The 27,355-nt window shown below is 48.9% G+C and overlaps 1 protein-coding gene across 1 annotated transcript in view; it reads right to left on the bottom strand.

Annotated features, from left to right (window-relative positions):
- CACNA1H (calcium voltage-gated channel subunit alpha1 H) overlaps nt 1-27,355 on the bottom strand; it is a 293,598-nt gene that overhangs the window by 51,730 nt on the left and 214,513 nt on the right. Inside the window, exons 10-14 of the mRNA XM_054390949.1 lie at nt 10,411-10,562; nt 9,102-9,287; nt 7,826-7,943; nt 5,766-5,921; nt 253-343 (exon numbers count right to left, since the gene is read on the bottom strand). Of these exons, the coding sequence (XP_054246924.1) occupies nt 253-343; nt 5,766-5,921; nt 7,826-7,943; nt 9,102-9,287; nt 10,411-10,562 (703 nt within the window). The remainder of the gene's footprint in view (nt 1-252; nt 344-5,765; nt 5,922-7,825; nt 7,944-9,101; nt 9,288-10,410; nt 10,563-27,355) is intronic.

The following is a 27,355-nucleotide window of genomic DNA, read 5'->3' on the forward strand; positions in this document are numbered from 1 at the left end:
GAAATGATGAGATGCAGCTAAATGTTCAAGTGCAGTTTAAATTAGAAAAACATCTGTTTAAAGGAAATATCAACGCTTGCTTTGCCTGGGTTTTCTTTTTTTGCACAGCTGCTCTGTTAATGTAGCTGTCAGGTTAACTGCCACACAAAATGGATTTTTCCACTTTCCCCTCTAAGTTCCTGTGGCAAGATAACTGTGGAAGCAGAGCTGTAGGTCTCATGTTCCCAGGAAAATGTAGAGGCAAACTCCTACCTGTTGCTCGGAGGTCCTTTAGCTTCTCAAAGTCATCCTCAAAGTTGGCAGAGGTCTTGTCCTCATCTGTGTCTGACCTGTTGGCATCACCCTGCAGAGAGGAGAAGGATGATGAACGCACCCAATTCATTCAGACTTCAGCACAAAGACCATTTGGGTAGTTTAGCAGCTTGAAGGTACCTCAGCTCCCCATGGTTGTAGTGTAGCTCCAAGAACCAGGAGGGCAGAATGCCCAATTCCCTCTGAAATTGTCCTGGGGAATGACCTTGGGAAAGTCCTTCCTCCTTGTTTTGCTTCATTTCCACACTTGCACAGAAAAGCTGATGTGATGTGACTACTGTTCCTGCAATGTGGTTGTGTTTCCTACACTGAGCAGTGTGTCCCAGGGGAGAACACCAAAGTGCAGCTGTAATCAGAGGAGTGACTAAGAAAAATTGGCATTGTGGGGTTACAGAGTTGCACTCACCATGATCCCAGCTGAAAGCACTTTGGGTTTTAGCATCCAACCATGATGAAGAGTTTTTCTTCTTCATTTGACAGCGCTGTAAATTTGACTTAGACCTGGAAACCCAGCCCTGATTTGCTTGCTTCATGCTGGCTGCTAATCGAGATTGTATTGGAAGAATCTCTTGGTAACACTGAAGCTGAGGCAGAAGGGAACAGGGCCAGCTTGCCTGACAGCATAACATCACCTCAGGACAAAGAACAGCCAACAGCCAACCACCCTCAGACTGGCTTTCCTCCTGAAAGCCCTGTTATGTTCCCTTTCATACATATCTACCATAAATGATCAGCCTAAATAATGTACAAGCCTGGGACAGGAAAGCTATTGTCAGGTTCTCCTCTGCAGAGAGATTCCAGCAGGCTGTTGGCATGACTCTGGCTGGATCCATCAAGACTGCAGCAAAAGCTGTGCAAATTGGTAGCAAATGGCTGGATTAAAGCAGCTGATCCTCGAAAAAGCAGCCCAGGTCCTTAACTGTTGGCTGAACAAATCCCCACAGCTTCTGGAGACATGGTGCTGAAGTGGCAGTGAACTGATGTATTGCTAACTGGTGCAGCCACACAAAATGACTGAAGGGCTTAAGCTCCCTGATTCATCTTCTCTCTTTTGGAGCAGAAGCGCTAGCACAGAGCAGCTGAAAGCCCTGCACTGCTGGGGAAGGTTTTTTCCTGCTCCTCCACAGCAGCTCTGGGGTAGATTTGAAAACAACACGGGAACAATGTGAGCACAAATCTGTGCTCAGGCTCCTCTTGGAGGCCTGGCTGCTTGTGCTAAACACAAATGTGCTAAAAACGGGTTTGTGGCCACTGAAGCCTGTTCTCTTTTATGGATCCTCCTGCCAACCTGGCTCCACAGGGTGACCAGCCCCCGAGATCACACTGTGACTGTGTACTCAGATTCACAGTTTCGCTTTTAGTGTCCTTGCTGAAACGCTGCTGATGCTTCCCAGCTTTGAGCAGCTCCAGTGTGCACCCTTTTAGCTGCACAAGGCTCTCAGGAGCCACTCTCCATCTAGGCGAAAGAAACACCTGAGCAAATGGAGCAGAAGTGCACTTCAGTGTCTGCTATAACTGCCCTGAGCATCACCCTGTGAGGGGGTGAAGTCAAAGAGGTCAAACCAGGAATGTCTGCCCTGTTTGCAACACACAAACAGAACCAGGGGTGACAAGAAAAAAAAAAAAAAAAACAAAAAATCAGCTCCACTGATACCTTTCTGGTTTACAATCAGAGCTAAGTCATGCATTCATAAGACCTGAATTGAACCCTGGTAGCTGAAACACAGCCCTGAGAAGGGCTTTTTGTGCCACAGCTAATGGCTCACTAGGAGACAACTGACAAGCCCATAGGCTTAATGTCAGGACTTGGAATCAATGGAAGTGGAGAGCAAAACATGCCCTGCAAATGCCATGCCTGTGGCTGCTGGCCTTTCCTGAGGCAGCACTAAGTGAATAACACAAGCTCTGAAAACCTCTCCCTTACACACATTTGGATCCTGGTCTGCAGCAGCTCCAAAAGGAGCCTGAGCAAGGAATCAGCCATTTGGGCAGCTCTGGAAGCACAGAATTGTTTCAGTTGGAAAAGATCTCTAAGATCTTTGAATCCAACCTTCAACCCAACACCACCATTGCCATTCAACCATCTCCAGCAGTGAATCATGCACTCAGGGAGGACTGCATGAGGCTGCCCACTTCTGCCAGCACCTTAGCAGAGACCTCCCAGAGGACAGGTAAGGAATGAGAGCTGAATTGCACACAGATATCTGAGCACCAGCAGGCTGCTGAGTGGAGAAAGCTTTCTTCTGCTTTCCAGTGATCAGGAGCACAAAGGATGCAAAGAGCTGCAGAAGGGCTCTCTGTGCCTCAGTGCAAGACTCCTTCAGCAGGAGGCTGTGTCACACTCATGCTGCTTATCATCAAGAAGAGTGTGGCCAGCAGGTCAAGAGAGGTTCTCTTCCCCCTCTACTCTGCCCTAGTGAGGCCTCATCTGGAGTACTGTGTCCACTTCCATGCTCCCCAGTTCAAGGAACTGCTTGAGAAGGTACAACAAAAGGATAACAAAGATAATTAGGGGCCCAGAACACCTCTCTGATGAAGAAAGGCTGAGGGACTTGGGGCTTTTATCCTGTAGGAGAGAAGATTGAGGGGGAATTCAAGGAATCACAGAATGTTAGGGGCTAGGAGGGACCTCCAGAGATCATCCAGTCCAACCCCCCTGCCAGAGCAGGGTCTCCTAGAGCAGGTCACACAGGAACACATCCAGACAGGTCTTGAATATCTCTAGAGAGGGAGACTCCACACCCCCCCTGGGCAGTATTGTATCAATGCTATGACTACTTAAAGGATGTGAGTCAGGAGGATAGAGTCACTCCTTCCTCAGTGGTGCCCAGCTACAGACCAAGAGGCAATGGGCACAAAATTGAACATAGGAAGTTCCATCTAAACATGAGGAGGAACTTCTTTATGTTGAGGGTAGTGGAGCACTGGAGCAGGCTGCCCAGAGAGGTGAAGTCTGCATCTCCAGAGTAACTCAAACCCCATTGGACACTGTCCTGTCAACCTGCTTTAGGTGACCCTGCTCTGGCAGGGGGGTGGATTAGATGATCTCCAGAGGTCCCTTCCAACCCTCACCATTCTGTGATTCTGTGATCTGTTTGGGTTTCCCTGGTATGTCCTCTTCTTCCACACAGATTTGTTGTTTAGCAGAATCTGGAGATATGTCTGGCTGCTGAATTCTCTGAGCCAGCCATGCTGGTTGCTTCTGCATTCATCTCAGCACAAATCTTCACCTGCTATGGCTCCTGTAATTTCCTAACAGAGCTGAAGTCCAGCACAAGCACTCTGAACACAGCTACAACTCTCCTAAAGGAAAATCTCTCCTGGGTTGGAAGACAGCAGCTACTGCAGAGCCTGGAGAAGTAACTGGCAGGTCCTTTGCTTTGGTCTTATGAGGTTAAGGGGCTAAGATGTCCAACTCCATCTGCAATAGGTTGCACTAGAACTGGTGTTAAAACATCCAGAGCAAAACCAAGAGATGCTGAGACTGGTGACAGTGAGAAAACCTCAGGAATCTGGAAATGAAGAGTGTCAGCAGGAGCTCAGCCTCTGAGACATGGAGCAGAGGCTTGTTCCTGGAGAAGGACATTCTTGCTCTTCATGATTTCCTGTGCTGGATCTCCAGGGCATGGAGAACATTGTTCAAGGCATTCAAATGCTCACCAATGCAGTGCAGAAGGATGAGCTGGACCACTCCTGTCTTCTCTGTGTGTGCAGGTGGCACTCAGCACCCTCAGCATCCATGAAACAGCCTTGAGCAACACAGAGCAGGGTTATTTCTTCCTAAACTGGGCTTAGCTCCTCCTGTTTCAGCTGATTTGCCTCTGCTAGTGCTGTGAGGGATCTAGGAGTGATGTTTTAATAATGAATCTCTGCAGACATAGTTGAAAGACATAAATGTGGCTGTGCTGCATTGTGAGAAGGGAATTTTTGGTCCATAAATATTTCAGTTACTATTCCATGGTCAGTGAAGGTTTGTCTAAGTGTGATCTAAACACAGCAACTGAGAGCACAATGCCATTTGTGGGTGGAAAAAACATGAAACAAGAAAAAGAAATCCTATAACAATAATTTCTTTCTCCTCTTTCCTTTGGGAGCTGAGGTGGTGAAAACTGAGTCTTTGGGTCTCTGAAGCCAATCCAGCACTAAGCAATCTTTCCCTTCTTCGTGGTTGTAGAATTAAAAAAGCAACAATTAAAATACCCCAAAGTCTGATGTAAGCCTTTTCAGTGCCACTCTTCTTGGCTTTAACTGGGACTAGATGATTTTTGGTAAGCCTGAAAATCATTTCCATTTGCATCAGGAATTTGTAAGAAGCAATTATTTGGGTTTCTTTTTTTTTTTTTTCCTGGATAATATATGAGTGCACATACATCATTATATCTACAACTGAAACAAATCACCCACACTTACGTTCTCCCCCAAATGGGCTTACAGGGATCTAAAAGGAAGATACAGAGGAGCAGGATAGGGCAGGGGGCTGGTTTCACTCTCTCAGGATGCTGAAAGCAGAGCTGGAGTGGACTTGCTGCAAGGGCCTCCCACTCACACCAGTACTACTCCACTTCACATAAGAATCACAGAATCAACCAGGTTGGAGAAGACCTTTGAGATCATCAGGTCCAACCTACCACCCAACACCATCTAATCAACTAACCCATGGCACTGAGTGCCTCATCCAGGCTGATTTTAAACACTTCCAGGGATGGTGACTCCACCACCTCCCTGGGCAGCCCTCTTGCACCAGCATGGTGATGTCTGGGTCATGTGGCACAGGATTGCCTGTAGGGCTGCCAAGGTTCCTGCCTAGTTCAGCTCAGGCCATGGCACAACACTTCAGACTGAGAAATAAAATCACTTCTCTAATCTGTTCCGTGCGAGACCGTTGCAGCGCATCAGAAATTCCCTGCTCACTGACCTGATACAGACATTATCTCCAGGTGTGGGTGAAAAGCCCCATAGCAGTTATGTGTCCTACACCATCCTAAGCATCTCAGAAAGTCATGGTTGTAACCTTGCAGCTCAGCTTTGGAACAGCTCTGCTCCTAGCCTTAAACAGCACAGAAGGGGCAGAGTCACAAGGAAAGCTCTCCACCGAAAGGCAGTTCATGTCCTGCCTGGTCCCCATTGAAGGTCTGAGGCCCACCATAAAGAAACATAGGACACATGGAAGATCTGGGGAGTCAACTGAATTGCAAATGATTTCCCATAGGTCACTCAACAGACTCTGTAGGAGATCAAGCAAAGTGTTGGTCTCTCAAGCCCCACTCCAAGTCCCATGAGCCCTATTTGCCTCTAGTCACAAGAGCTCCACGTGTCCAACCCAGCTCATCTACACAGTTCAAATGCAGGGCTGCCTGCATGGTGAGATGTTTGCATTGACATGGATTCATCCCTGCACTCTTGCCTACTGTGGGCTTCTCCATTTTCTCCCTCCCTCTGCTCAGTTCTCTTACCTCTGCCTGGAAGCCTTCTACCAGAATGGCAACAAGAAGGTTGAAGAGCACATAATTGCCAAAGGTCATCAGGGCCACGAAGTAGAGTGCTGCCCATGAGGATGTAGAGGCCATCCCATTGTACAGGACCACGTTCCAGTCCTCTTGAGTGAGGATCTGCAGAGAGGTGGAAGGGGAAGACTTTAGTTACTCCACTTTCCTCAGGCACAGCAGCTGCACTCAAATACTGACTCATCCATTTCTTCTTCTCCTTTTGGCCTTTGCTGAGCATAATCATTAGAAGGTCTCATGAGACGAGACAGCAAAACCTTCCTCTATTTAGACCTTTTGTGTGTGAGATCTCTTTCCTGGCCAAACCTTCCCTCTCTGCAGGAAGATCTAGCACCCTGCTGCCCACCAAGATGATTAGGTCAGGTCCTAGGTATGGTAATATGAAGGATGTGCTGGTACAAGTCCCATTATTTGGTGTCATGATGTCTCCTCTGATAACCATCAGAAGATAACAGATCTGGGACCAGAGCTGTTGTCTCCATTTATAAGGCATCTGGAGCTGAAAGAAAGGGTGAGGGACACAACATCTGACGAGATAAACGACATTGGGTGGCTCCAGAAACTCAGAGAAGCAAAGTGGGTTCCATGAGGAAAAAGCACAGACAAGCTGGGCAAAAAATGACACAGCTCTGCAAAGCCTTGCTCCAAGGGGCCTTCCTCAGGGAATCCCACTCTCCCAGTTTTCCTGGAGCTCAAAAGTCCCTGGGGGGCTAAGAAAAATGAAGAACAAATTCATGCCCCACATTAATTCAAGGAAAATGGTCTCTAACCCTCATGAAGCCAAGGTGGCTTTGGGGATAGGAATGCAGTCACTGAGCCACTCATTAACCTTCTGGGGATGCAGGACTGAGCTTTTGTGCTCTGGGCCAACTCTTTTTTTTCCCAAGGGACTGTTAGACTAGAGGCAGAAACATGCATTTGTGTTGGCAAAAGGAAAAGATGAACCTGTGAGACTAATGCTGATTTGTCTTAACTCCTTTGTAAGAAGTTGTATTCATCACAGTGAAGGCTCTGGACTGGTTTCTACCATGGTGAACATCTACTCTGGCTTGACATTTTGTACATTGTGCTCCACTTGGGCTCTAAAAACTGAGCCTTTAAACACAACAGAGGCATCTTTATATTTAGAACATCCTGGAAATAGCAGCTCATTGCTCCACTGTGGAATACTCCAGGAATTTCAGGCACATAACAGATCTTGCCTGCAGAGGAAACACAACTTCTCATATAAAGACTTTCCCAGCCTGTAGAGCCAGCACCCTCCAGCTCTGATTTGTGACAGTATTTGTCATTCCCAGTTAAAGGAAATTGTTTGCAGAGTGCAATTTTGGGGCTTGGAAGGCAAGTGAAGAGACAGAGATCTACAGAATAGGAGTAGAATGGACTGAGGGATGTGAGGGACTGTGGGATTTGATGGACTGTGGGATGTGAGGGGCTGTGGATTTTGATGGACTGTGGGATGTGAGGGGCTGTGGATCTTGATGGGCAGTGGGATTTGATGGACTGTGGATTTTGATGGGCAGTGGGATTTGATGGACTGCAGATCTTGATGGGCTGTGGGTCTTGATCTTAGCAACCATATGAAAGGAAAATAAGGATGGACTTTTATGAACAACAATAAAAGATTTTTTGAGCTCACAGAGACCAGCTAACTCCATAATTTGCCCTGTAACTGTGCTAACCATGGAGTTCTTAGTCTATAGTACCACTTCAGTCCAAATCTGCACTTCAGTCCAAATCTGACTGACACCTAATCACAGAATCATAGAATGGTTTGGGTTGGAAGGGACCTTAAAGACCATCTAGTTCCAACCCCCCTGCCATGGGCAAGGACAACTTACACTAGACCAGGTTGCTCAAAGCCTCATCCAACCTGGCCGTGAATACTAGAATAGTTTTGTTGCTTTAAAAAAAAAAAAAGTAATAGCTTGCCCAGAGAATAATAATTTTTCCTTCCCAGAGGATCCAGAACTTTACCTGAAGCACTGCCACAATGGCCCAGAACTTACCTGAAACACTGTCACAATGGCCCAAAGTAAGGAATCAAAATTCTTCCTGTCTGGAACTGTGTCTCCTGTATCAGTTTTCAGGCTGAACTTGCATCCAAAAAGATGCATGCCAAGAATGCTGGAGTGGGGAAAAAAAGGAGATTGGAAAAGATCCCACATTATTATGGGTGCAGGGAGGATTGCAGGCCTCTTTCAAAGACTTTTGCACCCCCTCAGTGATTTGTGTGCCTGTGGTACCCCCCAGGGAAGAAGGGCTCTGCTCCACCACTGCCCTTTTCACTGAACAAACCCTACCTTTTGGTTCTTCTGTGTCACATTTCATTATCATGGGCTATGCTGAAGTCAAGGAGATCCTTTGTCTAGAAAGGATTGCCAGCTCCCAAATCCAACTGGTTTCCAAGAGCAGAACCCTGAGGAGCATTATAGTATCTAACAGACAGAAATCTTGGGAATCCTCACAGCCTCCACCTCAAATATGTTTGTAGAGCACATTTAACTGAGAGCTTCCTGAGACACAGCCTGAGGAGCCTCCCAGGAACCCCAGAGCAATTGCTGTCTGTGTCCATCATTCACCTACAGCATTACAGCAGTGCATGTGTGGGAGTTTTAGGCTATGCCTTTAAAAATTTTCCACTGATCTTGAACAGAAAGTGGTAGAATGTACATAAACCTCTGTTGGGTGTATAAAGGAGAATAATGAGAAGTTCTAAGCAATGCATTGGAGAGATAAACTTAAACTAGTTATACAAAACAATCTTGCTCTCTTTTTGCTGCTTCAGCTCTGGCTGAGGCTTCTCCTGGCTTTGCTGACCTTGACTGCATTGCTTTTGGTGTGGCAGGTATTAACAACAACTTCTCTGCTCTTTCTCTTGTCCCTTTTTGTGTTCAGGGGGGTAGGGAGAGGGGCAGGGAGTGGTAAGCTATTAGCTCCCCTGGTTTTTGGCCAGGGGGGGTTCTTATTAATTGTAAATACCTGTGAATATTACAAATCCTGTATATTTTGTACACAGTCATTGCATTTCATTGCAGATTGTAGTTTTGCTTGTGAGTACAGCTTCGTTTGCTTCCAAACTGGGCTGGTCTGGCAAATTTAAGGCTGGGGGCAATTTTCAACCCACTGAGGCTCAGAAGGGATAAGCAGCCTGTGGAGTGTCTGCTGTGAGCACTTCTACCCCGCAGGCAGCCCAGCAGCCTGGGCGCCATTGGCATTCCGACCTACACGTTACACCTCAGCGTGCCAAACAATTCACTGGAGGAGAGCTGCAGCCTCTGGTACCTGAAGATGAAGATGAAGAGCATGAGCAACATGCAGAAGGTGGCTACGTTGTCCATGGTCTTCATCAGGACCACGAGCTGGCGGCGGAGGGCAGGCATGAACCGCACCAGCTTCAGCACCCGCAGCAGCCGGAAGGTCCGCAGCACCGACAGGCCTCCGTCCGACTGCCCGATGATCTCCCACACGCTGCAGAACACCAGGAGGAGCACCATCAAGAGCAGCACAGGGCTGTGGGAGCCCTGAGTGAGCTGCTTTTAGGATATCTCCTTCTCTGGAGACTTGCCAGCCCCATCTGGATGGATGTGTTCCTGCATGACCTGTGCTGGATTCTCTAGAGGCTCCTGCTCTGGCAGGGAGGTTGGACTGGATGATCTCCTGAGGTCCCTTCCAACCCTGACATCCTGTGAGCTGTGATCTCACACCATTTAAGCCCTTGAGGGGTAGCTTATTTGCCTGCTCAGTTCTTGCTTCTGGAAAACACCTTTGCTTGTTCATGGACAACCTGTGTCCTTCAGAGCTGCTCTCTTGATGCTTAATTCTCCTGCTTTCTGTGGCTTTCCACAACACAGGCTCTCTCCTGCTAGTCTGCACCACTACAGCCAGTCACAAGCTGAGCCACAAAATGTGGATCACAAGGCTGCACCAAGCTAATATGCAGAGGGATTTGTTGGGTGAGTTGCCTTGATCAGGCCACTGCCTCTGGCCTTGCTTCTGAGCCTCTCTTGCTCCTCACTTCTCTGGATCAAAGGCATGGTCCAGCCCCAGCCATTGTCTTGGTTTATACCACCCCTAACTTCTCTGCCCCAAATTGCTGACCAAGGCATGAACAGCACAGGCAGAATGAACCCCAGAGCAGAGAGGTGCTGCACAAGCTCCTCACCCACATGCTGCTGGACTGGGACAGTGCTCCCCTGGGAGAGGAGAGCAGAGCAGTGCCCTCTCATCCCCTCCTGCTTGCCCTATTCCAGTTGGAGTTCTGTGTTGATCTGGGGGAGGAGGGCACGCTGCTGGGGTACAGATGCTCCCAGAACTGCTTTCCCAGGACAAGGCACTCTGCACTTCAGTGGAAAATTGACCACAGTGCCAGATGTGCAGCAGAAATAGACTTTGTTCTCCATCTGCCAGGTCCATTTACTTTGGACAGCCCTTCTACCAACAGGAATCTAAAAGGCCAGCACAATTATAGCACACCACAGCCAGTGAGCCCTGGGTTAATGCAGGCCACATCATTCCTGCTCCCCCATCCCACTCCCCAGCTGGTCTGAGCCCACAGTAGAATTGCCCCAGTAGAGAAAGAGCTGCCAGTGACCTGATGACAACGATGATCCCATCAAAGATGTTGTATGGGTTCTTGATGTAGCCAAAGAGGCCAAAGGCAAGGAGTTTCAGGAGCATCTCCAGGGCAAACATGCTTGTGAAGACAATGTTACTGATCTCCAAGGCATTGGTCAACTCATCTGGCTGTGAGGAAGAAAAGAAAACCAAGGCAACATGGTCAAAACAGAGGCACAGAGGAAATGGTTAAAGGCTGCTACGTTTCTCCTGCTTGTGAGGTTTGTGCTAAGGGTGCACAAATGCTCCACATTCCTTCCAGAGAGCCATGGAGGGGAGCAGCAGACAAAGCTCATGGACAGCCCCTCTAAGTCTTGCTGGAAATACAGACTCCCAGCCCAGTACACAGTCCCCAAGCCCGTAAAGCTATGAAAAGAGAGGTTCAGTGCTGCAAGATCCAACTATCAGGTGAAGAGCCAGTTTGGCTTTGGAGGCTTCTGCTTGGACTTGCCTTGGTCAGACTGGTCAGGCCAGCACGTCTTTTTGGGTGCTGCCAGGGCCACAGTAGTACAGCACAGCCCTAGCCACACACAAACCAAGCAGACTTCTTGCAGACATCTCTCAAGGGGATTAGGAAAACAAATCCCAGTGAAAGTCAGTCGGGTCAATAGTTTGATTTCCCTTGAGACATTTATCTCCCTTTGGAAACTCCCCCCCCCAAAAAAAAAAAAACAAACCAAACCAAACAAACCCCAAGATGAAGTCCTGGCTGGGAATGTCCAGCAGATTTGGTTCATATGACAGCAGTGTGGTCCTGAGGGTCTGGATTCCCTCCAGGATCAGCGTGGCTTTCCCTGAGTGCACAAGACTGCCTGCAGCTTCAATCTAAGACCTGAATTTAACATTCCCCTCCTCTCTCCCCAGCACCAAATTACCTTGGGCCACCATCCTGATTTCCAGACATGGCCTTAGCTGTTTCTTTCCTGGGAAGCTCACAATGCCTGCCCAGCAGCCAGGCTCCAAAAGGTGCCACAGCAAACCCAAATGCCGAAGGTGAGAGAGGGTTTCACCTGCTCGCTGGAGCTACTCCCTCCAACAGCAGCTGGCTCTGTAATGCACATTTCTAATGCTCAAGGCCCTTGGCAAAAGCAAATGGGTCTTTTTCATTTCCTCAGTGTAATAATATTGCCTAGAAAAAGATGTTCTTGTCATATCTGACTCATCTCCTGACAGAGAGCAGCTTCCTTCATCCCCATCCGTCGTTGGACACTGTTACAAGCTGGCAGTTTCTTGGGAATATTGTTGCACTCTTTGAGGCTGCAAAGGGAGAAGGTCACTGTGGGGCATGATCAGCTCCAGAGACTGCAAACTCAGCCATTGGCAGGTGAAGGGGAGGGTGAAAGAGTTAACTGGAAGGCAGGGAGAGCTCACACATCCCACACCAGAGGCAGCCACAGTCTGTGGGCTGCTGCTGAACCCTCACTCACAGGTGAAATGACTGCATGCAAGAGAGGGACTTCTGCTCAACCATTTCTGCCAGAGCAAGAGCACAAGGCAGAGTCAGGAGTCATGACCAAAGAGAGGCAGTGTCCAGCCTGGAAAGGTCTGAGCTGACCAAACTTGAAAACAGTGCCAGGCAAACAAGAATCTGTAAGATGTCATTCCCTAACTCCCACCTTCTCAGAGCCAATCCCAAGATGTCATTCCCTAACTCCCACCTTCTCAAAGCCAATCCCAAGATGTCATTCCCTAACTCCCACCTTCTCAGAGCCAATCCCAAGATGTTGTGTGGCCTCTCAAGCCCATGGCAGTGCAGCCAGCTAACCTGAGAGCATTGCTTCAGTGGATTTGCCAGGTCCCTCTGACATCTCAGTGCTCTTCTTGGTCATTCTCCAGTGCTGTGTCTTTGGCTTCAAATGGGAGTTCAGAGAATGGATTTACTCAAGAAAGATGTTGAGTTGCTTGACCATGTCCAGAGAAGTGCAACAAAGCTGGTGAGGGGTCTGGAGCACAACCCTATGAGGAGAGGCTGAGGGAGCTGGGGGTGTTTAGCCTGGAGAAGAGGAGGCTCAGGGGTGACCTCATTGCTCTCTACAACCACCTGAGGGGAGGTTGCAGCCAGGTGGGGGTTGGTCTCTTTTCCCAGGCAACCAGCACCAGAACAAGAGGACACAGTCTCAAGCTGTGCAGGGGGAAGTTTAGGTTTGATCTTAGAAAGAAGTTCTTCACAGACAGAGAGATTGGCCATTGGGATGTGCTGCCCAGGGAGGGGGTGGAGTCAGCATCCCTGGAGGTGTTTAAGAGGAGCCTGGATGAGGCACTCAGTGCCATGGTCTGGTTGATTAGGTAGGGTTGGGTGATTGGTTGGACTTGACGATCTTGGAGGTCTCTTCCAACCTGGTTGGTTCTGTGATTTTGTAATGCAGCAGAAAAGCTGCAGCCATCTCTCAGGGGAGAAGAGGGAAAGGAGAGGACAAGGTGGCCTAGATGAGATCACCACCAACTGTGACAAAGAGCTGACCCAGAAGATGGAGATGAGGTGGGGAGGAAAAACACCTGGGCAAGGATGATGGACATCAGGCTGACACTGCAAAGCCAGTGGTGCTTCAGACAAGAGATCTTCATTATCCTTTAGCTATCCAGTTTGGGGTGAGGCAGAACTCACTTGATGCCAAGGGCTGTTGTAACATGAGAGGGTTGGAGCAGAGCCCTGCAGGGACATCGAGGCAGGACCCAGCGTGCACAGCCAAGGATGGATGGTCCTGAGTGCTGGCTGAGATGCTGAGCTGAGCTTGGGTATTATTAGAGTGGAAGCTGAAGAGCAGATGAGCCAAGCACCCAGTGAGACAGCCTTCAAATGTAATTACCTCCTTTCAACACCAACTGGAGTCTAGAAAACAGCCAGCCATAGACCTTTTTATGGCTAATGAAATGGTTTGCTGCTTAGAGTGCAATGTGCAATTCATTTCCCACTTCTCTCACTCCCTGATGAGCAGAGATCTAGGAGGAGGATCAAGGAAAAGACAACTTGAAAGCCAAGATGCATTTGGCCATTCCCCTGGAATCAGCCACTAGGAGACAGTGTTGGTTTGTTCACCTTAGAGCCAACCCTAGAGCAGGAATTTTTCCAGAAGCCTTTTTCTCTGACAAAAAAAGAAGAAAAAAAACCCCAAAATATTGATTTGCTGAAAATAAAACTTTTCATGGCAAGGATTATTTTTGTCAAATTTCCTGGCTGGAGGAAAAATGAAGTTGAAACAAGGATTTCAAACTGCTGCAATGTCTTGTTTTGACCTTCACAGCACAGGAAATCACAGGCTTTGGGCTTGAGAAATTGTTGTGTCACAAAATCCAACTTCCTTTGGAACAAGGAGTGGTTAACAAACAAAGGTTGGCATCAAATCAGCTCCCTGCCAGCAGGGCTGCTCTGAATTGGTATTTTTTTTGCTTTGTGCCAAATGCTTTGCAAACCTTAACAACCCTGACAGAAGGAAACTACTTCCCCACCATAGGGCTCTGACCTCTGTCAGTGAAAACTTCCTTAGCACAACCCCTCACCAGCTTTGGCTATCTCCACATCTTTTGCTGCTCTGATTCTTGATCTTTCCATTGATCCAGGTCTTCACAGATAGGCCAGGCCAAGTGGAGCATGGCCAAATGGCAACCAAGTGGCATTGCACAAGGCTACAAAACACTGAGGAGTCCCCACAATGGGTGAAATGCAGGAGATCACACACACAGGATGGTAGGGGTTGGAAGAGACCTCCAGAAGTCATCAAGTCCAAGCCCCTGCCAGAGCAGGACCATAGAATCCAGCACAGGTCACACAGGAACACATCCAGATGGGTCTGGAAAGTCTCCAGAGAAGGAGACTCTACAACCTCTCTGGGCAGCCTGCTCCAGTGCTCTGTGACCCTCACAGTGAAGAAGTTCCTCCTCATGTGGAGGTGGAACCTCCTGTGCTGTAGCTTACATCCATTACCCCTGGTGGGCAATGGTGTGCTGCTGGTAGGAGGCTCCATAGTGAAGTGCTGGAGCCCTGGAACAGGCTGCCCAGAGAGGTTGGGGAGTCTCCTCTGGAGAGAGTCCAAACCCAGCTGGACATTGTGCTCCTGCTGTGGGTGCCCTGCTTGAGCAGTGGGGTTGCACTGGATGATCTCCAGAGGTCCCTTCTAACCCCCACCAAGCTGGGATGCTGTGAATGGAAACTGCCTGGTTGGAGACAGTAACTCAAAATGAGCACAGAGAGGGGGTTTTAACCCACAGCTCCTAGGCAGTGGCCAAAGAAGGTTCAGATCTGAGTGCAAATTGAATCCTCACTCTTGGAGTTCAGGACTAAGTTTCCTGCTGTTGAAGAGCAAGGCAGAAACTGCCTGGGATTGATTTGTGAAGAGTTCAGCTTCCTTGAACCTGAGTTTAAAGTAAGAGCTAGCCTTGACTCCAGGCAAAAACACATCTCAGGAAAGCACAACCACCTCTGCTCACTCTGACAGCCAGATTTTGGGCTGTGGAATATTGCCGTGATTCAAGCCCATGTTTTGAGTAGGGACAAACCTCAAACTGTTTTTAGAAGTTCATTCTGAGTTCAGATAAACAGAGAGGAAAAAAAATCCTTTTCTAAATAGTTTGGGTCTGAAAACCTTGGAAAGACTGGTCTCTGGGAAGCTGATACTTCTGGATTTAGCAAGGCACAGCACCAGCCCAGGACCTTCTTGGTTTGTCTTTTATTGAATTTCTCCAGCTTCCAGGAAAGTGGAAGCTGGAGAAATACAATAAAAGACAAACCAAGAATGGTCAAATTATTGATGGCTCCTACAAGCAGAGGATAAAGAGGAGGACTGGGACTTTGAAGCCTTAGTTTCTCTTTGTGCAACCGAATGATGCAGTCCTTGAAGGGAGTCACCATCTCCTTGTGCCTCTCTTTTTTCTCTTGCCCATCTCCTACTTTGTCTCCATTGATTGCTGCATCCACAACCACACATTCTGCATAGCTGAGGTGCAATCACCAGAAGATGGCATCATGCCTTGGCTGGGGGATGGGGTTTTTTTCCTTCTGATACTGAGTAGAAATAGTCACAGGTACAAACCAGAACCCAGGAGGTTCCATCTGAACAGAAGAAGAAAATTCTTTGGTGTGAGGGTGCTGGAGCCCTGGAGCAGACTGCCCAGAGAGGTTGTGGAGTCTCCTCTGGAGAGATTCCAAAGCCAGCTGGACATTGTGATCCTGAGCAACCTGCTGTGGGTGTCCTGCTTTAGCAGGAGGCGTGGACTGGATGGTCTCCAGAGGTCCCTTCCAACCCCTACCATGCTGGGACGCTGTGAATGGGAACTGTTAAACTGGAAACATCCAGGTCTCCAGAGACCTCTTCCAACCCTTACTGTTCTGATACCTGTATCCCACTGGAGAAAAGAGCTGTTAGACATCTGGTCCCTCCTCCTGGATGAACAGGGGAGGAAGTTTCCAGAACAAGAGATGTGATTTGCTTCAGCAATCCCCCACAAGCCCAGAGCAGCCATTTGACTCCTCCTGAGCAGGGAGAGCTGAGGCTGGCAGAGACGCAGAGGAGTGATAAACAAACCCAGGACATTCAGTCTCATAAACATCCTTTGCACTTATGTTTCCCTGTCTTCCCCCCACCCCCTCCTCTAGTCCTGGGCCTAAAGCTGTCAGTGGGATTTTTTTTGAGCTCCTCTTTATGTTGGTTTTCTCCTTTATGTTTTGAAGTTCAGACTGCAGAGACCAGGAAGAGGAGACAAAATGAACTGCCAGTGCTTTGCTCCTGGACACTCCATGTTCCCCCTCTTCATCCCATCTCTCAACATTCCCATCTTTCTAGTTACCAGCCATTGAAACAGACTCCATCTCTCTGCAGTCTCTGGCATCATCATCATCCCCATTTCATGGAATTTAAACCTAAAGGGAACACAGGACAGGGAGCAGGGGAAAAGGTGGGCAGGGAGGATGGGAGAAGGTGTTCCAGCTTTACAATGAGGTGGAAGAGGGAGGGAAAAATCCCAGACACAGCTTTTTGGATTCATAAACTCAAAACATGAGAATTGATGCCATGTGGACAGCTCACCCAAAGCACTAAGGCTTTAATTTCCTCTGTGTCCATAGGCTGCACAGGCAGCTGTGCCCAGGACTAAAGGAGGAACTGCTCCTGATATGTCCTAGCAAAGATCCAGTAAGAGCCAAGCACAAAACAACGCTGAGAAGGAACAGAGCTCTCTTCAAGAACCTATTTTCCACCCAGCACTTGTGTTCAGCCTGTTTCTCCTTCCAGATACAAGCTCCTGCCTTTCAGGGATGAGCCAAGGTGGCTCTCCCTGATCTGTGGCATTGTGGTGTGAAGGATCTGCTCCACCCCGTTGAAAGGAAACCTAATTATGGAGGTTTCAAGCTCCATCTCACTTAGTGAAGCACAGGCAGGGTCAGGATGGGAATACTGAAGGCTTTTCCAAGTGGTGTCCCTGGATGCTGCACAGGTACACAGGCAATCCCAGGAAACCTGCAGCCTTGGTCCTCATAGAATCATTAAGGGTGGACAAGACCTCCCAGATCATTGAGTCCAGCTGCCAACCCAACACCACCATGGCCATTAAGCCATGTCCTGAAGTGCCATGTCTACACATTTCTTTGAACCCCTTCAGGGATGGTGGCTCCACCATCTCCCTGGGCAACCTGCTCTGATGCCTGACCAGTAAAGAAATTTTTTCCTGCTACCTCCCTTGGTGCAACTTGAGGCTATTTCCTGTTGCTAGTTACTTGGGAGAAGAGACTGCCCCCATGTCACTCCAACCTCCTTTCAAAGAGTGTAGAGACCAATGTCACCAGCTGCAAAGAGGCAACAGTCCTCCAAAAAAAAAAAAAAAACAAACCTATGCAAAGGGCTGCCAAGCACAGAGCAATTCTCCTTCTCTCAAGGTGGAAGGGGAGTTGGTGTCTCTGGGCAGCTCAGCCTCGTGCTTCACCTTTTCATCTCATGATGGATGTCTGAGCAGAGAACCAAGACACTGCCACCAGCCTCCCTCCAGTGTCCATCCCTGCAAGGTGGAAGGAAGCTCTTTGCATCTCAGAATCACAGAATTCTTGAGGCTGGAAAAGACCTCTGAGATCATCAAGCCCAGCCTATGACCCAACACCACCACATCAGCTAAACCCTGCCACCAAGTGCCACAGCCAAGCTCTTCTTAAAGACCTCCAGTGATGGCAACTCCACCACCTCCCTGGGCAATCCATCCCAGTGCCTGATCAGCCTTTCTGTGAGGAAGTGCTTCCTAATATCCAACCTAAACCTCCCCTGGCACAGCTTCAGGCCGTGCTCTCTTGTCCTGTCACTGGTTGCCTGGAAGAAGAGCCTGACCCCCACCTGACTACAGCTTCCTTTTAGGTAGTTGTAGAGAGTGCTAAGGTCCCCTCTGAGTCTCCTCTTCTCCAGGCTGAACACCCCCAGCTCCCTCAGCCTTTCCTCACCAGAATTACCCTCCAGCCCCCTCCCCAGACTCCAGTGCCCACCAGCTGCAGAGCACAGAGCTATCCTCCAGCCAGTTTTACCTCTGCAGAGGGAGACTCAAGGCTGCTTCTCTCCTCACTGAGCCAGGCAGCATCCTACAGACTTAATCTCCTCAGCTTATGGATTGCTCCATGTTACATTTGCAGGGCTTCTGTGACACTGGGAAAGCAATCACCAGAGGAAAGCCAGTTTTCCAGGACAGATTAGAGCAATGATTTGGGAGGGGATTAGAGGGTTTTTTCCCCCTTCTTTCATAGAAAATATTGTTCAAAAAGGGTGGCTGATAGCTTAAGTGAGTCTGAAGCACTGGCACCACAGGAGAATTTGGACTCTTTCCAGAGATTCCACAACCTCTCTGGGCAGCTTGCTCCAAGGCTCCAGCACCCTCAGAGCAAAGAAGTTTTTCCTCATGGAATTGTTTTGGATGGAAAAGACCTCTGAGATGATTGAGTCCAACCATCAACCTAAGCCCACCATGGCCATTAAACCATGTCCTGAAGAGCCTTCTTCAAACATTTCTTGAACACCTCCAGGGTTGGTGACTCCACCACCTCCCTGGGCAGCCTGTGTCAGTGCCTGACCACTCTTGCAGGAAAGAAATTTACCTCATATCCAACCTAAGCCTCCCCTGGTGTGACTTGAGGCCATTTACTCATGTCCTATCACTTGATAGCAGGGAGAAGAGACCAAGCTCCACCTCACTACAACCTCCTTTCAAGGAATGTAGAGTCTCTTCTCCAGGCTGAACACCCCCAGGTCCCTCAGCTGCTTTTCCCCAGCCCTTCACCAGCTTTGTTGCCCTTCTCTGCACACATTTAAGTGAAACCTCCTGGGTTCCAGTTTGTGCTCATTGCCCCTTGCTCTACACTCTGCAAGCTGCATCCTGGTTTTTATTTACAACTATTTTGTTCCAATGCCTGTGAAACAGTCTGGGGAAAGGTCCTGTCTGAGGAAGTTGAAAGAACCAGAAGCTTGCAGGCAAAGCAGAGCTGTCAGTGACATCTCAGAAGGCTGCTAGTAAATGGAAAGGCTACCTCTTGACCTTTCTTCTTCTTCCCTTTTTCTCTGCTTGTCAAAGACCAAGTGGAATAATTCTGCTATTTCTGAGGTAAGAAAACAACCAAACCAAGCAAACAACAAAAAGCAAACCCCAAGCAATTTAAAACCTGGCTTCTTTCTTCCTCTGCATTCCCTGCCCTTAAAGAAATATGAAGGATAATGTAAGTGAAGCTTTCAGTTCCTACACTGGAAAACATTTCCTTTGTGAACCGCTTTGATGTTGTTTATTTACTGTCTTAAAATCAGCTCCAAGGCAGTTTAGTCAGTCTAGATTATAGTTCAATGCATGGAAATTGTCTTGTCCTTGTGTGGTGTAACTTCTCTCACTAGGAGAAATGGTTGGGGTGGTGCTTTCCCACGCACATGAGTGCAGCTCAAAGTGCATTATGCTCTCTGGCCTTGGAAAGGAACCAGGGGCTTGAACCAGGATGACCTAGCTCCTAGAACACTGCCCTGGTCACCAAGAGGTTTGCTGTTCTGAGGTGCCTCCTGCCTTGTGTTTGACACTAGAGCTTCTCAGAACCAAAAGCCCTTCTCAGGAAGGGTTTAGCTGCCCTCAAGGTCTATCCTTCAAGCTGTGACTTCAATGCTTTTTGCTGGAAAACAACACCACCACCAAAAAAAAAAAAAAAAAAAAAAAAAAAAAAGGTTTTGCTGTGAGATTTCCAAATGGGCTCCACTTAAAATAAGCTGGAAGCAGAAGGAGAGAGATATCTCCTCCTCATGCTTACTGATGGATGTTGACTATCTGCCTTTGGAATTAAAAATGGAGAATTTATTCTCTCAGTCACCTCTACTCTCAGGTTTTATGCCCCCCTCTAAATGGGATCCTTCCTGTGGAGTGATAAGAGTTTAATTGAAGATGGCCAATGGCAATTTTTCCTCCTTTCAATTGAACTACTTGATCTTCTAATGCTCTGTGGAATTGCTTTTACCTCTCTGCTCTGTGGCATAAAAGTCATTGCTGATAATTATTTATGCAGCTGCACATGGGCAGACAAATGCAAAAGGCACTGCTCCCTTCTGGAGCTGCAAGCAGGACATCAGAGGAGGGCTGGAGCAAGGTGCACACAAGCCTGATGTACAGCAGCATGACAGACTCCTAGCAGAATTTCTGTTATCCAGCAACACCAGAGTCATATACTCTGAGGTTCTGGGGTGAATCCTTTGGTATTGACTCGTGGCTGGGAGTGTTTCCTGCTGGAGGAACCTTGGCTGCCACCCTTTCATCTCTTGTAATGTGAGCTACAGACCAGAGAGTTTGTTCTCTGGGAGAATAATAAAAGACTGTTCCCAAAGGCCTGCAGGGACAGGACAAGAGGGAATGGTATCACAGTCTCACAGTGTATCAGAGGTTGGAGGGGACCTCAAGAGATCATCAGGTCCAACCCCCCTGCCAGAGCAGCATCACTCAGGGTAGTCTAAGTGTCTAACCCACAGGAACACATCCAGGTGGGTTTGGAAAGTCTCCAGAGAAGGAGACTCCACAACCCCCCTGGGCAGCCTGTTCCAGGGCTCTGTCACCCTCACTGGATGGAAGTGTCTCCTCATGTTGAGGTGAAATCTTCTTTGTTCAAGTTTGATCCCACTGGTCCTTGTCTGATCACTGTGACCCACCCAAAAGAGCCTGGCCCCCTCCACTTTCAATGGTGTGAAATGAGAGCAGAGCAGATTTAGATTGGATGTTAGGAACAAGTCTTGATCCACGAGGCTGCTGAACACTGCAACAGATTGCCCAGGGAGGTAGCTGAAGCCCCATCCCTGGAGATATTCAAGGTCAGGCAAGGCAAGGCAAGGCTAGGCTCTGGGCAACCTGCTCTACTGGAGGATGTCCCTGCTGCCTGCAGGGGGGTTGGACTGGATGACCTTTGGAGGTCCCTTCCAACCCAAACCCCTCTATGACCCTGTGATTCTCCAATCAGCTGTTACCTTCCTTGGGAAGCTGCCCAGACAGAAAGCCCCACGTGGCACAGCATATTCACAGTGCTGCTTTCCTCTCAGTTTCATCCAGCAAAACACAATTTCATTTCAAGTGGCATACATGCCAAGCTGGATTAGATCAATTGCTGTCTCCTCCACCCCCAGGAGAAAAGGACCTGGGCAATCTGGGATGCTAGGAGCAGCAGCATACAGAACTGAAGCTACTCTTCCTGCAAAGCAGGCCAATCAATGGATTATATCTTGATGGAGGATCACTTGGGCTGGCAGATGGCTGAAAAAATAAGCCTCAAAATGCCAAACAAACAAACAAACAAATCCCAAATCCTATAAAGCAACCCCTCAAGCAAGGCCAGAAGTGCTGAGCTTCAGTCACTAAAGAAGTGCCAGGAGGAAGGAGCCAGCTCTCCAGATAACAGCCAAGGATCAATGCCTTTAGCAGTACACCAAGAGCAGTGGAATAGCTCAGGTGGGGAGAGGTGCTTGAGTGTGGGCCCTGTGAACTGGGCATCCCTGTCAGCACTAATCTACTGATTAGTTTCACTGAAAATGAGGAAAAATAGATTTATGCCTAAAAATAGGACAGTGAACACCTTAATCATTCCCCCAGTGCTGGTTGCATGCAAGGAAGTGTCTCTTCAGATGAAGCTTGGTGCCACGGGGAGCTATGGGGATGGTGGGATGCTGGGAAAGGTTGTGGATGTCCCCATCCCTGGAAACATTCACAGAATCATAGAATCACCCAGGTTGGAAGAGACCTCCAAGATCATCCAGTCCAACCAGCACCCAGCCCTAAGCAATCAACCAGACCATGGCACTAAGTGCCTCATCCAGACCTCTCTTGAATGTCTCCAGGGATGGTGACTCCACCACCTCCCCTGGGCAGCACATTCCACTGGGCAATCACCCTCTCTTGTGTGAAGAGAAGAACTTCCTCCAAGGCCAGGTGGGATGGGGTTATGAGCAAGCTGGTGTAAGGTGCCCCTGCCTATGGTAGGGAGGTTGGACCAGATCATCTCAAAGGTCTGTCCCAACTCCAACCAGTCCATGATGCTTCTGCTCTCATCAATGCCATGACTGGAATACTGTTCAGGAGTAAGCAGGACAGCACATGGCCCACAGGGCTTCAGGAGGTGCCTCTGGCTATAGAATCATAGAATCAGTCAGGGTTGGAAGGGACCACAAGGATCAGCCAGTTCCAACCCCCTGCCATGGGCAGGGACACCTCACACTACAGCAGGCTGGCCAGAGCCTCATCCAGCCTGGCTGCAAACACCTCCAGGGATGGGGCCCCAACCACCTCCCTGGACAACCCATTCCAGGCTCTCACCACTCTCATGGGGAAGAACTTCTTCCTCACATCCAGTCTGAATCTCCCCACTTCCAGCTCTGTTCCATTCCCCCCAGTCCTGTCACTCCCTGATAGCCTAAAAAGTCCCTCCCCAGCTTTCTTGTAGCCCCCTTCAGATACTGGAAGGCCACAAGAAGGTCACCTCAGAGCCTTCTTTTCTCCAGAATGAACCTCAAGAGAGGTGCTCCAGCCCTCTGCTCATCCTGGTGGCCCTTCTCTGGACACCTTCCATCACCTCCAGATCCCCCTTGTAACAGAGGCTCCAGAACTGGATGCAGTGCTCCAGGTGGGGTCTCAGCAGAGCTGAGCAGAGGGGGAGAATCACCTCCCTTGCCCTGCTGGCCACACTTCTGATGCAGCCCAGGCTCTGGTTGGCTCTCTGGGCTGCAAGTGCACTTTGACAGCTCATGTTGAGCTTCTCATCCACCAGCACCCCCAAGTCTCTCTCCACAGGGCTGCTCTCCAGCCAGTCCCTGCCCAGCCTGGATTTGTGCTTGGGATTGCCTCGACCCAGCTGCAGGACCCTGCCCTTGGTCTTGTTGAACCTCCTGAGGTTGGCTTGTGCCCAGCTCTCCAGCCTGTCCAGGTCCCTCTGGATGGATCCCTTCCCTCCAGCCATGTCCCAGCACTTCAGGAATGAACCTTGCACCCCTTCCCTCCTCTGCTGAGCAGCTGTTCAATGTGAGCAGGCTTCCCCAAGCAGCCCAGCCCAGCCCACGCTGGCTTAGTCCTTTTAAGAGCACCTGGAAAGAAGCCAAGGGATCATTCCCATCCATATGCTGGTGGAGTCCTTCAAAGAGCCAGCAGAGCTGTGACATCTCTTAAGAAGGCCTTTCTTGACTCTCATCCAACATATTTGGCTTGTCCCTTGCCACAAAAAGATGCCATTGACAGAAGGAATTATTTTTGCTTGCTCCTTGCCTATTGCAGACTCTTTTGTGCTGAAGCCAATGACAAATGGTCAAAAATCCTCAGCCTAGTGCCTGGAATGATCTTTGCTGGCTAATTGCAAAACATGCACATTAAAACTGAGTGACTGATTTCTAGGCTTTTGCTTTTATTTCCCCTTTTGGTTTCAGGTTGATGCTGAAAAAATCTTGCACTCCCTGACATGAACCAGAAAGGAGAGCTAAGGCCTGGCTTTGCCTTGTAGATGTAAACTGAGTCACAAGATTTCAAGAGCTGGAGGTGCTTCAAGGTTATAGAGGTGTGGTGCTGAGGGACATGGTTTAGCATCAGACTTGGTAAAGTTAGAGAATGGTTGGACTCAAGGATCTGGAAGGTCTTTTCCAACCCAAACAATCCAATGATTTCCTGTGATTCTGTGAATACTGTGAGATAGGATATAAAAGGATAGCTACAAAGAACACTGAATCATAAAACTGTTTTGGTTGGAAGAGGCCTTTAAGATCGCCAAGTCCAATCATTAACCCAGCACTGCCGAGTCACCACTAAAGCTTGTCCCTCAGCACCACACCTCTGAAATCCCTCTCCCAGGCACAGAGATTCCACCACTTCCCTGGGCAGCCTCTTCCAGGGCTTGACAACCCTTTTGAGGAAGAAATTGTTCCTCATGCCCAACCTAAACCTCCCCTGGCACAACTCAGAGCCATTTCCTCTCATCTTATCCCTTGTTCCTTGGGAGAAGAGACTAAACCCTACTTCACAAGGAGCACAGAGGTCCTGTCTCAGGGGGTCTGCACAAGAAACCAAGCTTCATTGCTGATTTTCTTTGCTGAAATCTTTCAGCCAAACTGTAATTTCCTCTTTCTGCCTGTTGCACAGAGGTTCCAGGGTGCCCATCATAGCCAACTCTGCAACTACATTAAAAGGTGGCAAGAGCATGGATGTTGAGACCACAAAGAACTGTGAGCAAACTCTTTGATGCCACTGGAAGAGGCACCTCTAGCAATGATTCCATGACCTTTGTCCACATCCAAGCAACAGGCTTGCTCTGTGATAAGAAAGAGATCAGAGGCGTTTGGGCTGTCATTAGCAGGCAAACTCAATGGATGTTGTTTCCTTCCCCCAGGCTAATGGCACTGGAAATATTTAATCAGAAAAATGGACTCTCTCTCTCTGTTACTGCCAAGATGATTCAGAAGGGGTCACTTCAATCTGTTTTTTCAAGCCATTACTCATCCCTTGCTAACAGACCTTTGTGGAGAGTCCCTTTGAAAAATGCACATTGGAGACTGGCTGGCTGCGTGCTGGTATTGGGAGAGGAAAGGTGATAGGGGACTGCTGAGGGGAAGGAGCAAGATGGGGAACCTGCTTAGGCTATATCTGACAAAGACCTTGACTCAGCCACCCTTTCAGTCCAAGGAGAGGAAGCTAAAGTGGCCTGATGGAGAAATAAGTTCCAGGAGAGAATTAATTCTTCAGAGAAATTTGAGCAATCTCCTGCGATCGACCTCCGAGTGCAGGGTGGAGGAAGGAAAGATGGAAGAAAATGAGAAGATCTTCCCTGAAATTCAAAGGTCTTGGGGTAGAAGAAGAAAACACAACTGTTGGGTGGACAGCAGGAGGAAAATCTAGTAGTGTATCTTAGAGAACATCAGGATGCTGCCTGCTTGAACCTCGTTCTTTTGGGTCAGCAAGGGAAAGTTCAGTGCCTAGGACGAGATGCCAAATGGCAGCACTCCCAAGCTCATTCTTTAGCTCCTAGACTGATGTCTGGTCTCCCATGTGCTTAAGACCATTTGGGCACAGACAGTTCTTTATGGGCTTCCATTAAGCAGAGATGTTCTCTTTCTGGAGTTGTCTTAAAAGCCATGAAACCACTCATGACACTGACACAGGATGAGTTGATCCTCCCTGAGAGTGAGAGGGTGGACTGAGTGAGTTCAGCTCTACCTACTGTCATTTTTGTGACCCTGGACCTAAAAGATCCATTGGGTTCTCTGGATCCCATCAACTGCTGGAGTGGGTAGCTACATCTCATCACTTTTTTTTTTTTTTTTTTTTCTTTTTCATAAGCTGATAAAGCTCACCTGTGGGGAAGACCTGTGGGGATGACAGAGCTGGGGGAACCTTCAGCTGTTTTGTCTTCCAAGACAGGATTGCACTTGGTACAGACTCAGTTTTGATCCAGCCTCCCTGCAGCTTCCAGAAACACTCACAAAGAGCTTAAGATTCAAAAGCTTCATCAGCATGGAAATGATTATCTGCAAACCCACATCTGGGAGACAGGCAGAGACTCCTCTCAGCTCTGCAGCAAAGGCAGGCGAGGAGCCAGGGGAGCAAATTCAGGGGAAATCCACCTTTCCTCCTTCCCTCCCCTCCAGCTAACCTAAAGCAACCCAAGCAATTGTTACAAGCTTCTTTTTGTCCCTGAGAAGACAATGCTGAGAAGAGCCCAGGGTGCTGTAAGCCTGCAGCCAAAGCAGGCAGATGGGAAGTTCAGAGCCCCCACACAGCTCTTGCTAGTGAATTATTGATACATTCTTCTTAGCCACCAGCATCAGACTAAAGCAGCAATTAAAACCATCCAGAGAGATGATAAAAGAAAAAGCAAAGATGAAAAAGTACAAAACCCAGAGCCTGTATTTGCCAGCAGCCAGCAAGGAAAGCTTCTGGGTCCTCATCCTTCAGGCCTGCCTTTGACAGCAGCCAACACCAGCGCAGGTGGGAGGTGGTGTGAGCAGCACATCACCACCATTTCTGCTGGAGACAAGGGAAAGAGCCACCTCCAGGAGCATATTGCCTCATTTCTGGGGCAATCCTGTCATCCCTCTTGCTCCCTGAAACAACAGCCATTAAGACAAAAGAAGTCAGAAAGGAACTACAAGATGGAGCTGCCCTGCAGCAGAGTCACATTGCTTGGACTTTCACAAAGTGGGAGGCTGGAGTGACTGAACATGAGCACAGATCAACACAGGAAGGACATGGACCTGATGGAGCAGGTCCAGAAGAGGGCCACAAAAATGATCAGGGAGCTGGAACACCTCTGCTCTGAGGACAGGCTGAGGGAGCTGGGGGGGTTCAGCCTGGAGAAGGCTCCAGGGAGACCTAAGAGCAGCCTGCCAGGACCTGAAGGGGGCTACAAGAAGGATGGAGAGAGACTGTTTGCAAAGGCCTGCAGTGAGGCAATGGTTTGAAATGAGAGCAGAGCAGATTGAGGTTGGATGTGAGGAACAAGTTCTGCAGCAGGAGGCTGCTGGAACACTGCAACAGGTTGCCCAGGGAGATAGTCAAAGCACCATGCCTGGAGCTGTTCAAGGTGAGGCTGGACAAGGCTCTGAGCAACCTGCTCTAGTGGAGGATGTCCCTGCTGCCTGCAGGGGTTGGACTGGATGAGCTTTGGAGGTCCCTTCCAACCCAAACCATTCTGTGATTCTATGTAGGACTGCTCAACTTCTGAGTAGAGAGTCTCTCTCCCCAAGTTTGGGGAATGGATGAATTTGGTTTTGGATGTTGATAGTTCAGCCTTGGCATGTTGGGCAGAGGGGACTGCTCCACTAAGGCTAATCACACTGCTAATGGCAGCACTAATAGCACCTCTCAAATCAACAGCACTGATGCTGTCACTGCCAGAGCCATCCAATTATGTGCTGCTGGCATTTCAAGGGGAGCTAAGAGGGAGAAAAGCAGAGGTAGAAGAGGCAGCACCTTCCTCCTCCTCCTGGTTTATCATCCTGCAGATATTTACAGAGGATGCCAGGACCAGGTGAAGGACCAGGCAGCCCTTTCCCATTCTCCTCCCACACAGAGGTCGTTCTGTCCTCTGTGCTGCCTTGCTATAATGTCCCCACCCTGATTCCATGGGATGTGCAGGAACCACATCAGGAGAAACCCTGCAGCAGAGGAGGTGAGTCCTGGCTCACTGCAGCCCATGGCAGCAGCAGGGCAGCACCTGCCCTCTCTGGAGTCCTGAATGGCTCTGCCAACCCACTGCCCACATCACACAATTCCTCTGGGGGAAAAAAAACAAAAAAAAAAATCTGTCAGACAGTCACAGCTCAGCCAAACAAACTCAAACCTCCAGATTTAGTTTGCAGCTTTCCTCCATGCCACATTCAAGTTTTCCTCCTGGCAGCTTTTCACTTCCCTGCCAGGGCTCTGACTAGCAGCAGGGATGCCTCCTGTGCAGCATGAGCCATGAGGCACAAGAAGGGCTG

Source organism: Indicator indicator, chromosome 22 (assembly GCF_027791375.1).
Source record: "Indicator indicator isolate 239-I01 chromosome 22, UM_Iind_1.1, whole genome shotgun sequence".
Lineage (NCBI taxonomy): Eukaryota > Metazoa > Chordata > Aves > Piciformes > Indicatoridae > Indicator > Indicator indicator.